Source organism: Symsagittifera roscoffensis, chromosome 10 (assembly GCF_963678635.1).
Source record: "Symsagittifera roscoffensis chromosome 10, txSymRosc1.1, whole genome shotgun sequence".
NCBI classification, from domain to species: domain Eukaryota; kingdom Metazoa; phylum Xenacoelomorpha; order Acoela; family Convolutidae; genus Symsagittifera; species Symsagittifera roscoffensis.
Genome location: NC_087071.1, coordinates 34431993 through 34455326, shown reverse-complemented (window position 1 = coordinate 34455326; position 23334 = coordinate 34431993). Strand labels below are relative to the sequence as shown.

Genomic DNA, 23334 nt, shown 5'->3' with positions numbered 1-23334 from the left:
CGTGTTACATCTTCAAGTCATTCTTGTATTGACTATATTTTTACCAAGTCTTGTTTGAACAAAATAAACACTTTAAAAACTGTAATCAGTGACCATTACTCAATTTTACTTGAAATTGATGAATTTAAAAGTAAAAATGACATTAAAACACAGAGCGTTTTCCGAAACATAAATCCATTGAAAAATGACAAAAACCTGGTGGATTTCCTTTTCTTACTACATGAAAAACTCAAAAAAATGCAAAGTTCACTAAACGCTGATGAGCAGATAACTTACATTGTAAACAGCTTAACACGTATTTTAGATAAATTTTGCCCATTATCTCAGGTGAATAATAAAGCAAAACCAACTTGGATTACCCAGGATATTAAAAAGCAAATGCAAACGAGAAACATGTTCTACAAAAAATGGATAATTGATCCAACTCCGACAAATTTAGAGAAATATAAATTGTCCCGAAATTTAACCACATCGCTAATAAGAAATTCGAAACTAAAATTTTACCAACAAAAAATCGAAAAATCGAAAAACAATAAAAGTATTTTTCAGGCATATAACGATTTCATACAAAGCAAAACATCTGCCAAAATAGAAGTTGAAGCTGATGTCTTCAATCAGTTTTTCGCACAAATTGGTAATAAATTAAGTGGTAAAAAAGTCAATCATAAAATTGCCTTAAGGCATGTTAAATCTGTAAAAAATTCGATGGTTTTTCAGGAAATAACAACAAAAGAAGTTTTTGATACAATTATTCTTATTAAAAATAAGGGGTCTTCAGGTCCGGATGGTATAAGTAATCAAATTTTGAAACTCTCGTCGACGGTTATTAGCGAACCTTTGTCAAAGTTATTTAATCAATGTATAAAGCAAGGAACGTACCCGAATGCATTAAAAATTGCAAAGGTGCTTCCGTTTTATAAAGATGGTAATTGTCAACTACCAGAAAGCTATAGACCAATAAGTTTACTCAATTCGATAAGCAAGGTTTTTGAAAAGATCATTTTTGGCAAAATGTATAAGTTTCTAAGAAAATATCGAATTCTCACACCAGAGCAATACGGATTTCAACCTAAAAAAAAGTTGCGCTGATGCTTTCTTAGAATTTACCGAGTTCATTCGAGAAGTTATTGATAAACGCCGTTACGGTGAAACATTTTTCATCGATTTCCAAAAAGCTTTTGATACAATAAACCATGAGCTACTTATTCTTAAGTTAGATAAGTATGGAATAAGGGGTAAACTGAACAAACTTATCCGGAGTTATTTAACTGATCGCAAACAATATGTTGCTTTTGACCAAAAAGAATCTCGAATAGAACATTTAACATGTGGCGTTCCGCAGGGTTCTGTTTTAGGACCTCTGTTGTTTCTAATCTTTATTAATGATCTTCCGATTGTTTGTAATACAATTAAACCAGTTTTATATGCAGATGATACAACTTTATGTTATTCAAGTACAATAAGGACAAATAAATTTGAAAACTAAATGAAAAATATTGAAAAATGGATTGATTGTAATGGCCTGACAATCAACTGTAAAGAGCGTTTTTATGAGTTTCGGTAAAAATGTTGAAATGATCAATGTATTTGGAGATAATTTTCAATCGAACTACCAATTGCCTGTTAAATATTTGGGATTAAAAATTGACAATAAACTGAGTTTTAAGCAACATATATGTGGCATTGTTAAAAAGTTATCAACTTTCTGTGGAATAGTTTACAAATGTCGTGAAGTTTTTCCGAAAGCAAGTCTTCTGTTGTTCTACAGAGCATATGCTCAATCCGTAATTCAATATGGTATTCTTATTTATGGCAATACATATAAAACTCATCTCGATTCAATTTTAAAACTACAAAAACGCATCACGCGGGCTATATTCTTCAAACGCAAATTTGAACCAATAACCCAATATATGAGTGAAAACAAAATTTATTCAGTCTTTAATATGTTTCCGAAGTCTCTCTTCAAAGAATTATTTGAAATTTTAAGATGCCCCGATAAGAATAGTTTTTTGAGTTTATCGAGCCTAGAAAGGCTTCCTCACACCCGCAGCAAGACTAAAAAACAAATTACAAATATAGCTTTTAAATCAAAATCAAACGCCATGAAATTCTCTCTTAAACGTAGGCTAGCAATAGCATATAATTTTGTTTTTCAGAATAATTTACTTCCAAAAGATTTTTTCGAATTAAATAAATCAGAACTGAACCGTTTTCAGGAATCTTTTTTCCATAATTATATTTTTGATAATGAATTCTTACACAAACTGCTCTTTAATTGATGCCCACTCTGGAGAATTTATGTCTCTGCTCTTTAAGTTCTCGAGGTGTCCCACTCGATGAGATGAAATTCTCTTTGGGTCACCCTCCATGCCTTATAATAGTATTCATTACTGTTGTAATGTAGATGGTAAATTAAATTTAAAAAAAAAGATTTAAAAAAATTCTTGAGCGAAAAAATTATTTAGTCTCCTTCAGCTGCCTCAAAACAAACTTACATGCACACAATAACTTCTTTCGCTCGTCAAACAACGCAAAATGAGGCCACTAAGCTAATATAATATAAACCAAAACCTATTAACCCAAAAGAAAAAAAAGAAAACATGAAATTTTAACAAACCGACCAGGGAAAAAATCACAACCAAAAAAAGCAAAATTTGAATAGGACCGAAATTTAAAAGGCTAACATGCACAAAATATGTCTATTGCAGTAAATTTGCTGCTGACAGAGGCTTCCAGGATATGAGTCCAGTGAGACCTGTGAATAAAGTTATTTACGGGAAGAAAGTCCAGTACCCGGTTGCAATACACTTGCTATCGCAAGTGTTATAATAATAATTAGAAATAGAGACCAAGTGGAGCTTCGCACCACTTGTTAAACACTAAAAAACAGCATTGCAAGACAAAAACAAAACGAAAGCCACTAAATCGAAAAAAAGTAGGAAAATCAATAAAAATTGCAAAACTTTGTCACGAGTGATGTTTAATTTGAGGAAAAATTAAATAGCTAAACAAATTACGGCGTGAAACAAGTATTCAGAATCAGTCGAATGAAAATGAAGCCAACAAATCTAGCGTACACTCCCGTTGCGCCGAAAACAAAAACTTTTTCCATGAAAAACTTTGAATTATGTATTTCTGAAATCCCAGAATTGTTCCCCTTTTGCGTGCTTCCAGCGGGGTTGGGGCGGGAGCTTCCGGTCGGGGTTAACCGAAGCAAGATAAGCCAATAACCTTAAGCCAAAACCATTTAGGCCAAATAAAACTTTCCCACGGAAAAAAAAGGAAAATACACACGTCAGGGTTAGTAAATTTTCAAACTGAAGAAATTACAGGAGTATATCAAAAACACTTGCAACTACAAATAAAACTGCTAAAAGTACCAGAAGCCTTCGTGATGTGGCATCTAAGCCAACAAAACCATCAAAAAAAATCATAGGTCGACAAATTTTTTTGAAACAGAATATTTTCAGTTTAAAAATTAAGGCCCAGGCCGGATTCGGACCTAGGACATTTGCCGTCCTAGGCGTAGTCATTTACTCTTGGCGAAGTCTGCCGGAAAAGCCAAAAACTGGCATTCATTGTAAATCAAGGTATCATGTGATTTTGCTAAACCAGTTAGTTCAACAGAAAATAGTCTACATTTCGGTTTGATACCTCTTGTTAATCGCAAGCGTAATGAGATCTGACCTTGCCAGAAGGAGAGAAAGATGACAGACTTGACTGAGAGGAACTTCAGCACTGGTCTGTAGGGGGTGAGCATGTCAGCTGTGGCCTGGTAGAAGAGGAAGAGGCCATACAGTGCCACTGACACTGAGATGTTGTACACTATCGTCACGTACAGGTAGCCACTCTTCGTGCTCAAACACAAACACAACAATGAGAGCGAAACACGCTACAGTTATCTACATATGAAAGTGAAAAGATCTTTTTCCTTTTTAGCTTCGCTTTTTTGTTCCGACCATTTGAAAAACGTGGAGGAACTTTGTATTCGGTTGTTTTAGTTTTGTTTTCCCTCTTTTTTTCCGCGCAAAGTTAGAGCGAGCTACCGAGCAGGTGTACAACAGCTTATTTATGCTTACTTTAAGCCCTGAAAAATTAGTTTTAAGCAAGTAAAATTAGTTTTTGGAGTTTTTAGCGCCATTTTGGGAACATGAATGATTTTGATTCTGCAAAAATGATTTTATTTATTTTTTCTTTTCTAGTCATTTTTCTACTAACATTTTCGTCTAATTTGCCTAAATTCGTTAGGTTATACTTTTCCGTCAGACCCTGTTATCACACCACGCAGAAAAAATTACACAATGTGAAAAAAAAAATTTGTTGTTTTTCTAAGGACTATGATCGGAACATTTAGCGCTACTTGCACAGTAATCTGCGATCCTTGTTATTATTCTGGCTATAATCTTCCATATATAGATGATAATGGCGCTTCTTAATTTTGTTCTTCGGTATAATTTCTAGGATTACTAATTGATGACAAAATAAAGCCAAAAAAAATATATACAAGCTTCCAAATAAATTGAAAACCGATCACAGTGCTCACATAAATAGCCCAGAAAAAAGACAGGAGCAAACCAAAAAAAACCCATCAGGTATTTTTTAGTTTACATCAAGAGCATTTCCCTCATGTAAAAATGAACAAAATTATAGCAGTAAATGGATAAATGAAGCTGAAGAGTGTTGTGTTTCTATTTACCTCCAGTTTCCGTCCTGGTAGAGTCCGAAGAACTGCAGAATGAGAGTGACCACTGCCATCACTGGCTTCACAACACAGAACTGCAGGGTGGCCTGCAACACACACGCAAAGAAGAAATAATGTCTTGTTCACGGTAAAACTCTTTGTTCACGGTCATAGTAAAAAGTTTTGAATATTATTAATAGACTTACTTGGAATTAGTCACGGGACAGATAAGTTGCAATTTTTTTTATTTCAACGAGCAAATGAATATTTTTTTTCGCATTGAATAATTAAAATATAGGGTTGGAATTTGGACACAGAGAGGTGTTCCTGCTGTCGAAACATCATCGCAAACACCAAAAAGTTTCAATATACAATTTCAAAACGGTTCTTTGGGAATAAACGGCAAAAATCTTAATAATTTTGAGCTGATAATCAAAAACATAGCCAACTGACAATTGGAAAAGAGTAATGCACGCAAAGAAACAGAAAAAAAAAACAACACTAACTTTGTTGAAAAAATCTCAACTTTCGAATTTCAAAGAAAAAAATAGATGCCCTTTAAGCTCTTGGAATTTCTAGAACAGTTTATTTTTGGCGCTTTTTTGATAACATTAACTCAACTTGAGAAAACTGGATCAACAGGTAAAGTTTTTATTCCGCTGGAAATCTAAAAATTAAATTCCGCTTTCAAAACTAGAAATAGTTCACAAATTTTCGCGCCATTTGCACGTTCGTATTTGGAGAGCGCTATTTACGTCACTTTCAGCAGATGAATTTCATTTGAACTCAAAAAGTGCATTATACCTAAGTACATCAATATTTTAAGACTTTTCCTGAAAAAAAAATCAGGAAGACCTATATAAGAGTCTTCACTACGTTCATTACTCTTAATCAAAAACGAAACAGCAAAAAACGATAATCAAAAGTAGCACTTTTATTTGCAAATTCAGTTGACAAAAAAGTTGCATCGTACCATCACACTACGCTGCGCTTGTGATGAAAATTTGAGCGAGCAAATCGAAAAATCTGAACATGCAAATCGAGCATGTTTATTGATCGGACCAATAATATCAAGGTACGCAAGTCTTAAGATACATCTACCTTATAAAAACTAGATGTGAAAAGTACCAAACAATCAGCGAAAAAAGGTACCAGGCCCAGCATGTTGTCGATGAAAGAAAAAAAAACACACCAAGGCCTATAAAAGAGTCTTCACTACAATCATTACTCTTAATAAGCCAACAAAAGAACTGTGAACTGTTCCAGCTAATATTTGGGGAATAGGACTATTCCGGTTTGTGCACAGGATTTTGATCAGCAGTTATGTTGTTTTTCAAATTTGTCAAAACTTCTGGTATGAACGGCCAAGACATTTTAACTTTGTATAAGACCGGACTAATTAACTCTTTCAAATGTTTGTCTGTCGGTATTTCCGGGGCTCAAATCGTAAGTACAGCTCATCAGCTTCCTAAAATCCAATTTGAGTTAAAAAATTGAAATTATTTTTGTTGTTTGCGAAGATGTTTGACAGCGAGAATACAACTGAAACTAGTAGTGATATGCTCGATATTTTACGCCTTCAAAACATTTCTCAATTTTGGATCGGGCTAGCTCAATTCAAATTATTCTATCAACATTTCAACATTATCATTTAAATAATTGCAGCGAAAACGACAAAAACATGCAGAAATATTTTGTTCATTTGCTCGTTGAAATCAAGAAGTTGGAACTTCTGCCTCGTGGCTATCGATTGCAAACCAAAGAGATAAAAAAATTCATTAATTCTAAGTTTTTGAGGCATCATTTGTACTAATTAAAATGTTTTGCTCAAAGAGAATCGGTCGAACTCGCCAGCAATACCGCTGGATCTGTTTTTCCAAAAAGTTTAAAGAGCCTTTTTTAATAACATCATTTCGATTTTTCGAGATACTCCAACTCCCATGCTAACCATAACTTCCTGATGTTAAACTGTTTCCAAAAACTGAATGAAAATTAGGACCTGTTTGCAGAATCTGAGGAAACTGATGGTGTATTGCAGTCCATTGAGCCAGCAGGTGCAGTTCCTGCAGGTTGCACTGAAACAATACACCAAAACTACAAATAAAATAGATCGTAGAACAGAAATTATCAAACGGACAAAGATAATTCTAAAACTATGATCTTTAAAAAACACGTCAAGAATTCACATTATTTTTAACTGCGAAATACCGTCGCTATCTTAGTATAGTTTAACTTATCAAGATTTAAAGTTTTGAATCAATCTTTTGATAAATACAACCTTTTTCAAATCGAACTTTTTTACGTTTTCAAATCACGCCGAAATAATTTGTCGTCATACACGCAAACGAGACATGTACTGCCAAGATAAATTTCAAGCATGATTTATCAAAATTGTAGAATTTCCCTCACTTAAAGGTCGCAGAAACCCTTTAGTAGAAGATAGATAAAAATAATGCCTGTAGCATTTGGGAAAAAATATATAAATATAATAAACTAAGTAGCTCGTCAACACCCACCAAAATTTTCAACTAGCTTCATATTTCTCCCATTACCTTCATGCAATTTTCCTCAATAAACAAGCACGTAATTACCTTTCCCCATTTGTTTAACATACCTGCACGCTTTCAGTGTGTACGTCACAGATACCAATTGCACAATAACATAAATGCAAATGTTTCAGGCAGCAAAAAGAGCTAATGTATACTTCAAAAACTCTACATAAATCCCTTAAAAACAGACCGACAAAAATTTGAGCAAAGTAAACACAAGAAACAAGCGCTAAATTCTTGTTTCACTTTCATCATTTAACAAAAATTAGGAAATGGTTTTTTTTTCTATTTGAATATACGTTTCTTCAACTTTTGTGGATTCAGATGAATAATTTTTAGGTCAAACCTTCCTTCGATTAACAGCACTACTTCATTTTCAAGAGAGGATATTGAAAAATGGGAAGATAGTCTCCGCTTCAGTTGATTAGAATTTTCCAATCTGTACTTTTTTTTCATCCCTAAACATGCCAACCAAACCAGCGTCACCCGAAAAAGCAATAACGCTACATTTATTAATTCACAAATCGCTTTTCCTTCAACCTTCGCCTACGCAAAAACTTAGCAACAAAAAGCCAATACCACGATTGACAATTTAAATCTAGGTACTACAGTAGGGTACAATAAAAATGCAAATTAAAAATTGGGTTCATGTTGGTACCAAGGTTTGGAAAACTTCAATGGGCTTGTAAATTTAGAAGAATGGTAAGCAGATTGGCATTTATAAAATCAGTTTCAAGTATTTAGCTTTAATAATTTAACGTCATGTTTCCGTAATCATTACATAAAATTAATATTAGAACTCGTTTTTGGAGTCATATTCAGGGCAACTGCAGCTTGAATTTTGGATTATCGACCTTTTCAAGCTCGGTGCTAAACAATTCAATGAGCTATTTAAAACTGAAAAACTCAATTAAAAGATCTGCTTATGCACCGATCTATGTAACGAACACATTTCGGTCTTTAAACATTTTGTTTCCCCTTTTCCCAAAGACAATCTGTTCATTTCCTTCGTCCCTTTTCTAATTATCTTTAGAAGGGGAAAAGTCAGTATTTATTGACTTGAGTTAGCTTTGACATAAAAGTGTCTTGCTTTTACTTTTAATCCACAATCCTCCAAAGTGAACATCTTTGAACTTCTAAAAATATCTAACTGCATGGAATCTTATTTTAAAAAAATCCTTTAGCCAAGTTCTAGTTCGAATTGTTAATATTTGCAATAAATATTTGATTTTCACCGAAAGCATTGACGAAAGAGACCAATTATGACGGTTATCAACATTTTCTGAAAGGAAATTAAAAATAAATTGAAAAGATAAATTTAGATTCAATACTTTTTTATGTACTTTAAAAGAGCGTGTTTCCTATTTAAAAAACGATACGCAGTACTTCATTCAGGCCATGAAAGGAAATAATCTACGCTTACAATAATTTTTATCAAGCATGCAAAGTACACCAATTAAGAATTAAACCGAAATTAATCCTGACTCTTCTCAATTTTTGGTGAAAGTCTTCCTTAAAAGGGCGAATCCTTGAGGAGCCTTATGGTCCGCGAGTTTGATCCCTGTGAGTATGTTTATGACCGCTGTTATATGTACTCACTACAGTTGATTAAATAAAATCAAATCAGAACACAGCCAACTGACAGTTGGAAAAAAGTAATGAACGCAAGGAAACAGGAAAAAAACGGACTTGTTTTTGATAAAACTTCAAATTTTCAAATTTCAAAAAATATATGCCCTTACTTCAAATTTTAAGAAAAATTTATGCGTGGTGCTTTTTTGATAAAATTAACCCAATTTAAAAAAAGTGGATCAATAGGGTCAAGTTTTTATTGCGCTGGGAAATCTATAAATTAACTTCCACTTTCGAAACTAGAACTCGTTCACGCTTTTTGCGCCATTTCAACGTTCGTATTTGGAGTGATGTTTAAGTCACTTTTGGCAGATAAATTTCAATTGAACTCAAAAGTGCACATAAGTGAAAAAAGCAAACAAAAATATCACCAAGACCTATATCAGAGTCTATACTACGTTCATTTCTCTTTAAAAGTTTACAACAAAAACAAAACATCAATTGAGTTAGTAGTTAGTAAATAAGGATGTTCATAAATACTGAAGGCATAAATTTACCCTAATCAGGTTTAAACATTTGTATTAATTGAGAAAAGTAAATGTTTGAAATAACATTCTGATTGATTACTGTGATTGTACATTAATGATATGACTCAACCACCATATTAATTAGGAAAGAAACAAGAGCAGTAAAAACATACCTACTCTATCAAAATTTTCTTCGGCGAAATCTTTTGATTGAAAATAGACAAACCCTGTTTCTGTTCCGACCCTTGAAAATGGGGACGAAATTTGTATTGAGTTTTTTTTAATTTTCTAGATCCACTCAAAATCAGATACCACAAATAATCATTTGAATGGTTCGAGTGATATATCAAATTAAAGCTCCTTCAGTCGAGCTTCGAACATTAAAAATTTTTACAAAGATTTAGTTCGATTCGAACGAGCAAGCGATCGATTAACGTTCGCTATATGAAAACTTAAATATAATTTAGTCTTTTAGGCTAAGAAAACTTGATTTACTAAAACAGAAAACTAGTTTTGAAAGTCATTTAGCGTATCACTGTCAATTAGAAACTCCTTGCACAGCAACCGGATATCTTTGTTGACATTGAAAAAGTACCATTTAAAAACTTTTCTCTGAAACCATATTCTGTGAAATATTAGAAACAGCACCTACAAAGCACCAGTATTTGATTTGACCTCAACCCAAATGTATTAGAAAAGAAACAAACCACCAATTCAATTAGAATACTAAACAGGTGTTTTGATTGGCTGGATAGCAGAAATCAAGGTAAGTGTGATTCTTACTTACTAATTGCTTCGCAAGCAGGGGTACCATGTTTTAACACTGCAGAACACAAAACAAAGGAAGAATGAACATTCAATCAATGCATTTTATACATGCGTCATGCATCGTAATGATTGGGGGAAAGCGAATCGCGACTCACTAATAAAAAAAGAGGGAAATAGCTAGTCCCCCCCCCCCCCCCCACGCTAATATTTAATCTGTCCAGATGAAATCTTTTTTTTCTTCAAATTTGCTACCAAATCTTTACGATAAACAATGTAGCAGTCCACATTATCCTCCTCTATGGATTAGAAACGGATTCCGTTAACCTATCTCAAACCAATTAAGAAGTTATAACCGGGTCTTAGATTACTTGCTGCTATGATGCTGTGAAGCATTTGTTTAGAAACATGTTTTTAGCGTTTCCCAACCAAAAAAGATCCTTCATTAATTTAGCGACAATAATGCTTTCAACAGCGGATGCAAAGGGGTCCCAAAAAGGATGCAATTAAAACCATGCTTCATCCGTTAATGCCAAAAAAAAAACAGAATAATCACATAACCATATTACTTAATTGAAGGGGAAATGTGAAAGGGACATTTGAATGGAACCGAGGCATGGGAAGCAGCTTTCTTTCAATTTCAATGAGGGCAAAGAAAGTCACTTTGGCTGTCAATATCATTTAATTCATTAGGAGGAAAAACAAGATTGCTTCAAAAACTTCAATAGAAGAATTTGTCTTCTTACAAATTTGCCTTTTTCTAATTAATTGATTCATTTAAAAAACAAATATTGACGTAACGCGTAGCATGTATCAAGCCGTTAATAGACAACTTGACTAGTTCGCTTCGAGTCCAAAATGTTACTTGCGGTGCTTTATTTGTATGCCAAAAAGCCTGTTAGCAATTTTGAGGAGCAATTTCCCTCCCCGCAAACTGAATAAATTATTTGGAGAGGACCAAACAGTCTGAACAAATTTAAGCAATGACCCATTTTCGTCTGAATAATGACTTCTTCATCTCAACCGGGTATTCTGGATTTAACGCAGTACTAAAAATGATTCTTCAATTTTAGCTCAATGTATTAAATGCTCTAATAGCTCCTCCTAGTTTTTTTACACCACCTATCATTTTTTACACAATACTATTCTCATAGAGTTTATCAAATATCACAATGAGAACGATGAAAAAACTATTAATTGCTAATTGCTTTAAATTTAATTCGAGCTTGAATCATATAAATTTTTCCAGTGAGATATCTAGACAAACGCTTGAGGACTAAATAGAACAGTTTCTAATCGATCCATTGGGGTGAGAAAACAAAGAGTGATTTGAGAGTGACTCACGCTATTGGCTTTCCTCTGATCTCGGCCATGATGGCTGACTCCCCTCCCAAGTACTCGTAGCATAGACTCAGGAAACTGTAGATGACGAAAGCTGCAAAATACAAAATATGGTCATCATTAAAAACACTCAACCCTTCCACAGGATGACAAAACAACGCAAACTAAAACAGTTATAGATTTAAATCGAGCTAAAACAACAAATAGTTACAAGAGCTACGCAATAGCCTTTTATGGAATTAAAACCTTATTATTTACTGATAATGCCAAAATTGCCTCTTTTTCCTTTTCCCTCCAAATGCAAAATTTTTGAAGTAAAAGTTTTGTTCAGTTCCAATTATTTTAAAAATTGACACACGGACTAAAAAGGCCATGAAAAACACGTTTGGTTTTTATTCTTGACCTTTTAAAACCACTCGTTGTGCCATAGAATTGATGCTCATGTGAGGTGGGGGAGAAAAAAAGCCCCGAACTTTTGACGAAACATACAGCCTCGGCTGATCTCTTTGGTTATCAGAAAGATTATTCTCAAACTGATCCAGATAAGTTAACTTAAAGCGATGTGTCTAACACTTTGATTCCAATTTAAGAGTTAGACAATAAGGACTGTCAAATGAACTTAAGACCGATTCATAAAACTCCACATTTTCCCCGCAGAATTCAACTTGACACACAAACTACTCAATTCGGCTCTTTTCCAGTTTCCCACCCCCCTGGTAAAATTACAAAATTAGGCTGCTCAAAAATCGTTCACACGGCATTTTGCATGTAAAAAATGTTGTCAAAATTTGTTCACTTGTTCACGCTGACACGTTTTGATGCAGTTTATAACAGGAAAAACAATTTTAAGACTTTCACATGTTGAATTTCAGAAAAAATCAAAGGGGGGGGGGGGGGGGGGGGTGGCAGGAAAAGAGCTCTCAATTCAAAAAGGTCATCCGAAAGTTCAAAACTGCTCGAAATCAAGAAACGTAAATTTTCAATTATTCGAAACTTGAGATTCTATCTACGAAATTTTCAGCTGTCTAAAATAGAACTAAAGGACCAAGTTAACATCCTCATAGGGCAGAGAATATTAACGTAACCCGAACTCAGTCTTCCCATTTGGAAAAGGCAAACTTATTATACTTACTTATTAAAAAGCAATTAACTTCAAAACACGAAGAATTCCTAGGAGAATTTAAACTCAGTAAAAATTTTCATATGATCAATCTAAGCTCACAAATCCAAATGCATAAATTGTTCGAAATCAGGAAAACGGTGGTAAGGAGGGGGGCGGGATTTTCTAGATTTTTACCCTCGTAGCAGTCTCGGATTGCATTGAAGTAGATGAAGACATTGCTGCGATTGAAGCAGAGAATCGAGATCCACGAAGAGAGTGTGTAGATTGGCACGATGCACAGAATCCTTACTATCCACCTCTGCTCATTCGGAACTGTGTAGTTCTTCAAATGATGGTAGATCTGAAACAACGCTTTAGTAAAATAAATACTAGGCCAGTCTGATTAAAAGGTTGTCTGCTTACTGGCCGTACACCATAGAAATATAATATAAATTGTGTCCGGCAGGGTCGGATCCAGGATTAACTCGAGGAGGGCGGAATTTCAAAACATTTTATCAACCTTTTTAGGTCGATCGAATTGATTTTCCGAGCGTTACTACAACACTGTAGTTTGACAAAAAAAAGTTGCGCCGCAGGCAAATTTTTGAAAAAACATGTCAATAATGCCGTTTTTGGGCACTTGTTGAAAATTTTTGACTAAAAAAAATCGCGTTTTTTGACGCGTGCTGCCTTCAAAATTAGTATATATTGGTGCTGAAGGCAACTTTAGAATTGGTCGGCCGAAAATGAATGCCATGAAAAAATACCAAAGTGGGACCCTTTGGTCGATGAGGGGGTCGAATTGTTTCTGCGAACAACTGAACTCGATCAATACAAATGCTCATTTGTCGTGTTTATAATTTGTCGTCCTGCTTGCCAAGCGCTCAATTGTGCAATATTAATACAGGTTCAACCGTACAATCCCCCCCTCTAAGTGACCTACCGTAGAATGCTCTCCCCAAGCAGGTATTAAAACTGAAAATTGAATCTGTATAAAATATGCATTTCATGCTATCGAGCAAATAAGTTTGGTTCTTACATTTTTGTATGCGGGATTGTATTTGTATACAGTTAATTCTTAGCTTAATGTTTTAATTCAACTTTGTTCAGTAGAGCGGTTAATTTTGAAAAAATCTAGGCTATTCTCACAATTAGTTCATGAAAAATCAGGGGCGGATTTAGGGGGGGGGGGGGGGGGGGGTGGGCGGACGCCTTGCCTTCCTCAGGGATTCGACCCCCTGCCAACCCAAAGGGTCCCCCCTTTGGTAATTTTTAAGACTAAGACATCCATTTTTGGCCGACCGACCCTAAAATTTTTTTAAAGGTGCCTTTGGCGCCAATATATACTTATTTTGAGGGGGAGCGCACGCCAAAAAAAACGCGATTTTTTTGTCAAAATTTTTCAAAAAGTGCACAAAAACGGCTTTTTTGACCTGTTTTTTCAAAAAATTGCCTGCGGCGCAGAAAATTTGGCCAAAACAGGACAGGATCGTTTTACTGCTTTGGGAGAGCTCGGAAAATCAATCTGATCGACCTTAGAAAAAGGTCGTCAAAATTTTTTGAAAATCCGCCCCCCCCCCCCCTCGAGAAAATCCTAGATCCGCCCCCTGCGAAAAATCCATATTTTCTCCCCTCTAAATCGATTTGGCGGAAACTTGTACGGTTGATCCTTAATATAATGATTTATTTCCATAAAAGTTTAAATTCATCTAACATAATTTTATAAATAATCATTCATCTACGAGACCAGTCTGGTGGATTGCGATTAGACAATATGTCTGTTTTCAGACGTCTCTGAGCCAAAAGTTTTAAAGCAGATGATTATGTAGTACCACTGTAATAACTTTTTTACACGATAAAAACCATCGAGTAGAAGGAAATGTTTCTATAATTAATGTTTTCTATATATTCTATATTGTTTTTTTATTGACAATATAGAACAGCATTAATGTTTTCGGCCAGCGTATTTAAAACAAAAAAACTGCTGCGCTTGACATCGAAACCTATTGCTTTCACGTATTTCCAGATTTTTCAACATTTTTTCAGCACATAAAAAAATAAACAAACAAAATATTCTAAAAACGAATATTTTACTGAATGGATCATGGCCACCGATATTGCCGATATTTAGAACATTAAAAATATACCCCCGAACTTTGAAACACAAATTATACAAATTATTTTTAGAACATTGAAAATATAACCCCCACGCATGAAATACAAATTAAGAGAACTCGACTGCTCCATTAAGTACCTAAAAGTTTCCAACCACGGCCATCTTTATTTATTATGGAAAAGGTAAATTAATAAATATGGCCCGCTTCAGTATGTTACTAGTAATCAATCAGACCGAGGCGCCTTTGATAATTCAAGCTAGACTTTTACATGTAGCTTTCACACACGCATTTCTGTAGCTTAACCATATCCTTTCCATGTACGACATTTACCGCAAGAAAAAATTTCTTCCTTGAAATATTTGCCAATTTGATCTCTCCCTGAAAAAAAACCTCGGGTGGTATGCCTTTTGACGTCTCAAAACGACCAAAGGTGAAAAGCTCATGTCGGACAGCTGTGATGCAATAGGTGGAGCGCTGCTTAGGGGGCGCTCGAGCGCGTCCATTTATGAGTGATACTCCAAGTTGAAATACCAATTTTAACGCGTGTTTCATCCTAAGTTTTCATCCAAATATATTTGAGCTTCTTCAGAAATTTGCCACCTTGCCAGTTTCTACTTGCAAAGCAGAGAGATCTTTCTCTGTATTACGTCTTCTAAAAACATATGAGAAGCACAATGGGTCAAGAAGGTTTAAGTGCACTAGCACTTCTATACATTTACCGAGTAAAGCATAAAAAAACCATATAAAGATAATAGAGCCGCGCCTATCTATGAGTTCATAATAGGCACTCGATGGAGCAAACAGGCAGGTTAAAACGTGCTGCTGATTACCTAGTCGGTTACGTGAAGTCATAGTGGAACGTTAGGGCATAAATTGGGTAAATATTTCATTAAACGCTTAAACTTTTCAGATTCTTTGAAAGTCCCTGAGATCATATCTGGTTTTATATTGACGACTAGTTTCCAAAGCATATATAGTCGTTCTTTTACTGTCAACATCAAATGAATTTTTATTGCGCATAAAAAATCTTCAAATTTTTTTGCTGGCCAGAACATTTTGGGCACAACAACCAGCAAATCTTGTTGATCCGGATTCGACGTCTGCAGTTATTGTAATTTTTTCATACATTTTGGACGCAACTTAAGGCCACTTAGCAGAATAACAGATATGGTTACGACAGCATTTATAAAAAACTTCACTTGTTATTTGAGCTACATGGAAATCTTTCATTAAAAATTTCAAGAAAAACAAGTGGAAACTTCAGGTTTTCAGAATGTACATAACCATACGTTACAGGAAGTTAATAAGCAACCACGCTCACCTTCGTCCATTAACACAAGGCGGATTTTGCTATAGAGGTTTAAAAGCTTCAGAGGGTAAAGCTAGCCTCTAGAGGCCTAAGCTGTTTAGTAGATTCAAAGTCAGAGACTATTTTTTTGCCACGGAGGCGAAGAAGAGCTTCGCAACACCAAAAGAGACGGAATATCATTAAAAAAAACAAAGCATGCAAAGATCAGTAATTTATTTTTCTTGACAAAAACCTTTTGCTACCGGACAAATAGAAGGTACACTTTTTTTCTTAAACTAGATGAAATCACACTTCCGATGAACAGAAATCTTTCACTAAAGCTGACCAAAAATTGTAATCGTAGAGAAATTATCTATGAGCGCGAATCAAATTATCATAAAATTCTGAAAAAATGAATTAAGACCGGGAGAACGGTATCAACTTCTCGCCCAGGCTCGTCATGTAGTTTCTAAAGAACTGTACAAAACCTATCAGTCTCTCTTCTTGTTTCACTGTTTGTGGTACTTTGATCTAATTTAATAACGGCGTTTTCTTGGCTTTCTCAAGTGACACTCTCTGAGTTCTATTTCACATTTAATTGGCAAAAATGTTAGACAGGACCTTCTAACACATTCGAATATCTTTTCGAGCGTAATGATTAATTCTTGAAAGCTGTTCACAGCACTTCCTACATTGTCCATGAACTGTCTACAAAAATCTTCCTCTAAGCATGGATCAAGATAGTGGCGTTTGAAAGAAAAAAAAATCTCGTGGCCGATTTACTTAGCCCTAGAGCAAGGCATTTATATGCACACGTTCTTGGCCCAAAATTGAACGCCAGGAGCTGGACTGAAAGGTCATTTGCCATTTGCACACATTGTATGCTTGTGAATAGTTTAACTTTGTAAATAAGCTTTTTACGGCGAAATGGTTTGATGCATCGGTCATATTTGAACTTGGAAAATTGCTGTTTAAATAATAACTTTTGATTGAATTGTTTATTCGCCTGAAGTCGATCAATTTTCACAATCTACCTGATGCTTTTCTATGTGCAAACAGCGGACTACTGTATTTAGAATGCGACAAGGTTGTCATTGGTCAAAATTAATGCATTAGGGCAAGCTTAACCATTAATATTTTTCCAAAATGTATTGGCGTGGGTGGTCCTTGTGTATGGGGGCGTTCAAGCGCGGGTATCAACTCGATCTTTGATTTTGAGTTGGAGCCGATGTCAAGTCCATATTTGACAAATATGTACGAGTACTTGACCAGTAAATGTTCCACTTCCGACCTTTGATCGTCCGTTAACACTAAATTCTCTCACTAAAATTTGTTTAGAAAGGTCAATCGATCTTTAATTTGATTTGTTGGATCAATTTTCTCAGTTTTGAAAACGAAAATGGAGGATTTGACCATATATCTCCCGTTGATTAATGGTAAGGGAATCAGGATTCTGACACGTTTCCGGCGTTGGGAACCAAAAATTCAAACTCGGACGATGGTCTCGATTGTGAAGCTGTTTGCGCGCTTGACTTTTGATCAATTAATTCATGAATTCTTAATTCAATATCTTGCGGCTTCATTCTTTGATAGCGCGAGCGGCTCAATGGGCATCACTTCTTCCAATTTGGATAATGTCCGATTCGAAAACTTTCCAATTTCGGTTTTGAAAGGCACTGTAAAGTAATGTTCTGTCATGTTGAATGTTTTGTTAACCTCATTTATTGTTGAAGTTGTCGGAAATTTACACTTTTCTAATTCTTTCGATGGGACAACTGTCCCTAAATTTTTTTCCATGTTTGCTGAGATATCTTGTGACAGGCACTCAATTACGACTGTTTTACTGGGAGAGGGGCAACTACTTGTCGCTTCGAGAGGACAAGGGTAAACTTCGTTGATTTAGAGCGCCAGGTCCGGTAATTTGAGTAGATTATACTTGGGGCACCCTTGCATGTCGTGCTCCTTGAAACAAAGAGTTACCAAGGATAAGTGAGTTCACTGCGTTAAGTACGAGAAACGTTTCCATCAAAGTCATATCGGTCATCCTGAATTCAACTGTAATTTCAGTTTCTATTGAGATGATTTGTCCACCGGCGCGGGCAGTTGGGCGAAAGATCCCTTAGGCTTTTGTTATTCGCTCGCTGGGTCATATTTTTTGTAGGCTGTTGGTCGAAGATTGCATTCTGCGGGGTTTGCATAAGCATCGGGTGCTGTCGTTGATTTTGCTGCATTTGCTCAGAGACGAACATCCTGGCGAAGTGTAGCAAATGTAGCATTTGTCAGCACCCGTCAACCACGCTTCTTCTAGTTCACACTGCTGTCTTTGTTCACTGCCTGTAATCCATCAGTTTTCAAGTTGTAGCTTCCTCTTGTTCATACTGCTGTCTTCTTTCATTGGCTCTGATCAGTTTTTAAGCTTTAACTCCTCTTTTCTGCTTTTTGAGCAAGTTACTGCAGTGATCTTGTTTTAGTGTCTCTGCGTTAGTCGAAGTCGTTTTGCTTTTTGGGCGTTGAGTACACTCACTTTTCAGTCATCTTCAGCTCGTCGAGAAAAGTAAGAAACATCGCCCACTCATAGTCACCATGTAATAGACAATCTCTGGCTACTTTTGATAAGTAGTTAAGGAGCATTTTGTGTTTTGGATTATGTATTGAGAAACATGTGAATGTGCGGTCAGGGATGCGCTTTGTGAGGTTGACTATCTTCTCTAGAGTCTGAGCTTGTCGTTAAAAAAGTAATATTAGTGATTCAGTTTACCTTGTTAATCCGAGTTTGTTAATTTCAGTGGTCACTAGGTTTTACTGAATTTCTCGCCTCTATTGTTTACATTAAGCAAACATAATTTAACACTTTGGCATTCATCTAATTTAACATTGAAATTTAATTTATTTGACCTTTAATTTATCCTCATATGGTAATTAACAATTAGTCAATTTGCATGCGATCATGCGCAGTTCATGAAAAGAACAGAACATGAAAAATGTTTTAACAAAACTAGTTAATCTGCAGCGTGCGTTCAATCGGCGTGAAAGAATGTTTTTCATGCACGATTGCAAATGCGCTGTTGAGGTAGTTTGAAAATATGTTTTTAAGTGAGAAAAGTATTTTAGAATGTGAAAAACAATTGAAACACAAGCATGAACACAAACACTTTTCTTTGACTAAAGAATTTTGGCAATAATTTTTTCAAGAAATTGGGAAATTAATTCACTATTCTCGAGCCTGGCGGCCCTCTGATAGTAAAATAATTCCATCGTGCGTGAAAAAAGGTTCAAAACTACTACTGAATATGTAACCTAGGTGTGCAGCACTACATTACACATTTTTGGAAGGCTTATTTCAAACAGAATGAAATAAACACTGATTTCAAGCTCGAAAACTGAAAAAAATCTTAAGCAATGCAAAATACGTTATAGCTTAAACGTGAAAAAACTCTTCCGTTAAACATGCCAGAATAATAGGTTAAAGAAGCTTAAACATGACGAGTTAGTGAAGCCCGCAATTAAATATATAATAGATAGACAGATAGATTTATTGTTGTTGCTTCAAACAGTAGTGAACGTGAAAATTGCAATGATTACAACCAAGGCAATAAACGGGGGAATCCAGCAACAGTTTTGATTTCTAAATTTGAACGATAAAAAAACTCAACTTCAACTGAAATGGTTAAATGTTCAAAACTACTGAGTTTCGGATCTTCGTATTTATAACTCATAAACCCTAAACTGCACACTGCATATTTGAAAAAAAATGAAACAGTTTCAATTGCAAAATCAACAAAACTATAAATGGAATTCAGCGTCATTAATTTTAAAACATTAGACTCGTTTTTCTTTTTTAGTGGTAAATTTAATGAAAAAACTTTAAAAACCATACAGAAGCCAAATTAGAACAATTAATTTGAGCACTAAAATCAACATTTGAATTGAAATTTAAAACTTTTGAAAGTTTTCAAAAAATACAAAAACGCCATATCCAAAAATATCACCTCATAGTTGGGATAATGTTAAGTTTTTCATATCTAAGTTCGTTGAAATTTTTTTAAAAATCATTAAAAAAGGCCATATCTCAGAAATTTAAAGGTCATAGTTAGATGCAAGGTTTACAACACCTGAAAAAATCCAGAAAGAACCCAAATATAAGGTTGAAAATTTCAACGTTTGTCCAATTTTTCTATCTTAATTCTTTGAAATTTATTGAAAAAAATAAGGAAACGTCTTATCTCGTAAAGTAAAAAGATTAAGCAGCCAAACTTGGAGGCAAGAATTTTACCTCCCTAGAGTTCCCTGACAGCATCTCATAGCATAGAGTTAAGAATTTTGAAAATTCAAAAAGGTCTTATCTCGGAAACAAATAGGATTTGAGCATTCATTTTTGGAGGCAAAATTTGCAACTCCTGAGAATACCCTGACAGCATCCAACTTCAGGGTTAGGGATTTCAAAATTGAATGTGACACAGTGGAGTTTGCCTTTATTTTACACAGAGGCAAAGCTTCGCCTCGCAAACACTTGCGAGAAAACGACAAAAAGCAGCTCTATAAAGTTCAATAATGAAAAAGAAAAAAGCCCCGAATTAGCAAAAAATCAGTTAATTTAGAAATTCGAACCTGCGACCTAGAGATTTAGAGTCTCACACACTAACCACTCAGCCACGGAAGCTAACTATACGCTAAACACTAGCCACAATAAAAATGAGCACAGATGCTATGCAATTTCCAATGCTACGGTGAAATTTCCAAATAAGTGAACACTTTTACTGAACACTTTCATTTGCGAGCTAGGTAAAAAAAAGAAGGTTCGTAATAACACACTAAGCTCATCGCAAATGCAAAAGTTTTGAATGAAAGTTTTCTTTAAAATTTTGTGAAATCAAAAAATCGTTGAATCTCGTAAACTAAAAGAATGTTCTGAAAGCGCGTTCAAAATTGGAGACCAAACTTGCAACCCTGTGGCAACTCTGACAGCATCCCACTATTGGGTTTCTAATTTCGAACTTGGTGAAACAATCAGAAATCAAACTGGAAAATCGAAAAAAAAATTCCTAGCCATTGCAATAAACGATATAGCGTAACCGTGAAAATATCCTATCGTTGAACATGCTAAAATAATAAGTTGAAAAAATTGAACATGGCGAGATAGTGAAGCCCGCATTTAAATATATAATAGATAGATAGATTTATTTTTGTTGTCCGATTAACTTTTGACCTGCCCTGGTCGCTTGACGGAAGGGCCAATAGATTTCACGTTTTTATAATACGTATATTTTATAATAAGTAAATTTTTGTATTAGCACGTAAGAATACTGACTACGGAAGAAAAGCCAACCATGAGTTGTATGTATCTTACACAGAGGTGAAGCTTCGCAAACACAAGCGAAAACACGACAAAGAGCAGCTTTAAAAAGTACAATAACAAAAAAAGTATAAATATGAAAATTCGCTACAATGAAAATTCTAAATACGAGCACTTTATTTGCAAGTTAGGTTAGAAAAAAAAGAAGGTTCGTAATAACACACTAGGACGACGCTAGTGTGAACATTCATTAATCATTGCAGGAAAAACTCATTGTGCTAAAAATATAATCACCTTTTGATAATCCTTTGAAATTTTTTTAAATGGAGTTCATCTCATTTCACTCACCTGACATGCAGTCACACAAACTGCCAGTATCACAAAAACGCCAGTGATGACTTCTGCTGTCCAAGTCTGTAGAAAAGTTGAACCATCAAAGCCGAGAACAGATGCTTCTGTAGCATTATGTGTTTCAGCTTTTCCGGGCTCGATACTGTGATCCACGCTATCCGTCGACATAATTAGGATAGCAAACGAGCTCTACATAATACCTGAAAATTAAATAAATTGCAATCGATACCATCAATTAAAAGTCTAAGGATTTGTATTCTTAACTGTTGGTGTTTTGACAATAACTACAATAAAAATTTGCTGACACTTTCAACTGGCAAATGTTTTTTTTAAACTATTTTCAAATTTACAAGTGTATCTCAGATTTTTGTAAATCAGAAGGTAAGAAATCAGCATAGTCACCAAAGTTACCACACTAGTCCTTTATCACATAGTCACCGAAGTTACTACAATAAGCGCACGCAACAAGAAGGCACGCAACAAGCGTCTTGCAAGTGCAAGTAATTCAATGTGCGGGTCCTGCAGCAGAAAAATCAAGGACAAAGAGGAACAAGCAATCCAATGCGACAAATGCGACAATTGGCTACACCAAAAATGTACTGATGTCCCGCTGGAGGCCCTCAACCTATTCGATGTTGTGAAAGGAATCAAATGGTTTTGTGACCATTGTCTTAACCCCGTAAAACAACTGATGGCCAGAAACGAGTCCATGGATGAGGCCGTTGGAATCATTAAGGCAACCATATCAGAACTGAAGGAGGATCTCAATAAAGCTAAGTATAATTCTACGTCACTAATAACTTCCAACCCAACCCCGCCAGCACCCAACGAAAATAATTTAGAAATTAGAGTAAATGGAATAAAGGAATATACACGGAAGAAAGACGCAAATGGCAAAGATATAAGAAATTTTTGCTAAAAAGTAAATTTCAAACGTTTTCGCAACTATGTGCATCGTCAGGATTTTTACAATAAACTACTCTAAATGACTACTCTAAATGCCGATGAAATAACGGCAAAGATATAATTGCAACTCAAGACGAAATTTTGTCTCATGATTCGTATGAAATTGAAAAAGTGCTTAACCACCTAGGGGAAGAAACAAACTGTATCGCCGACTTAAAACGTCTGGGAAAATTTGACAAAGACAAAAAACGCCCTCGTACTATTTTACTGCGACTGAACAATACCTGGACTGCGAGAAAACTTCTAGCGAAAGCAAAGCAGCTGAAAACCTTCGAGGGAGCAACAAAAGTGTTTATATCTAAAAGTTTGAATAAAGAGGAACAAGAAATAGAAAATAAAGTATTGATGAAAAGAAGAGAATTGATTAACGACGGAACAACCACAAAAGATATACGCATAATAGGACTGAAATTATATGTCAATGGACACGAAACCAAAATTGATTGACTATCAAGTGTACTACGGAAGATTTAGATGTATTATGTTTCAATATCAGAAGTATATACCTTCTTCAGCGTAGAGTGGAGCTTTCATCATTTCTTGCCTCGCAGAACTACAACATTATTCTAATATCAGAAACTTGGCTTACCGATGAACAGGAAGATAGCGAACTTTTTCTGCCGTCTTATCAACTATTTAGATCTGATAGAAAAGCTCCTAAAGGTCAGACAAAACACGGAGGCGTTATGATTGGAATTATGCACTCATTTCATTGTCAAAAAATATCACTACCTGAAGAAAGCCAAGGTACTGCTGTAGGGTGCATAGTAAATTTTCAG

General features: G+C 35.1%; 1 protein-coding gene across 4 annotated transcripts in view; it reads right to left on the bottom strand.

Moving 5' to 3' along the window:
• Positions 1-21794, bottom strand: part of LOC134855088 (transmembrane protein 184B-like) — a 28965-nt gene extending 7171 nt beyond the window's left edge. For 3 of the 4 annotated variants that reach the window (XM_063871468.1, XM_063871471.1, XM_063871469.1), the window contains exons 1-7: positions 21587-21794; positions 12736-12901; positions 11442-11532; positions 10120-10155; positions 6684-6759; positions 4700-4791; positions 3691-3860 (exon numbers count right to left, since the gene is read on the bottom strand). In XM_063871468.1, the coding sequence (XP_063727538.1) occupies positions 3691-3860; positions 4700-4791; positions 6684-6759; positions 10120-10155; positions 11442-11532; positions 12736-12901; positions 21587-21757 (802 nt within the window). In that variant the 5' untranslated portion in view covers positions 21758-21794. The remainder of the gene's footprint in view (positions 1-3690; positions 3861-4699; positions 4792-6683; positions 6760-10119; positions 10156-11441; positions 11533-12735; positions 12902-21586) is intronic. The other variant, XM_063871470.1, reaches the window with a different exon arrangement.
• Positions 21795-23334: the final 1540 nt, after the last annotated feature.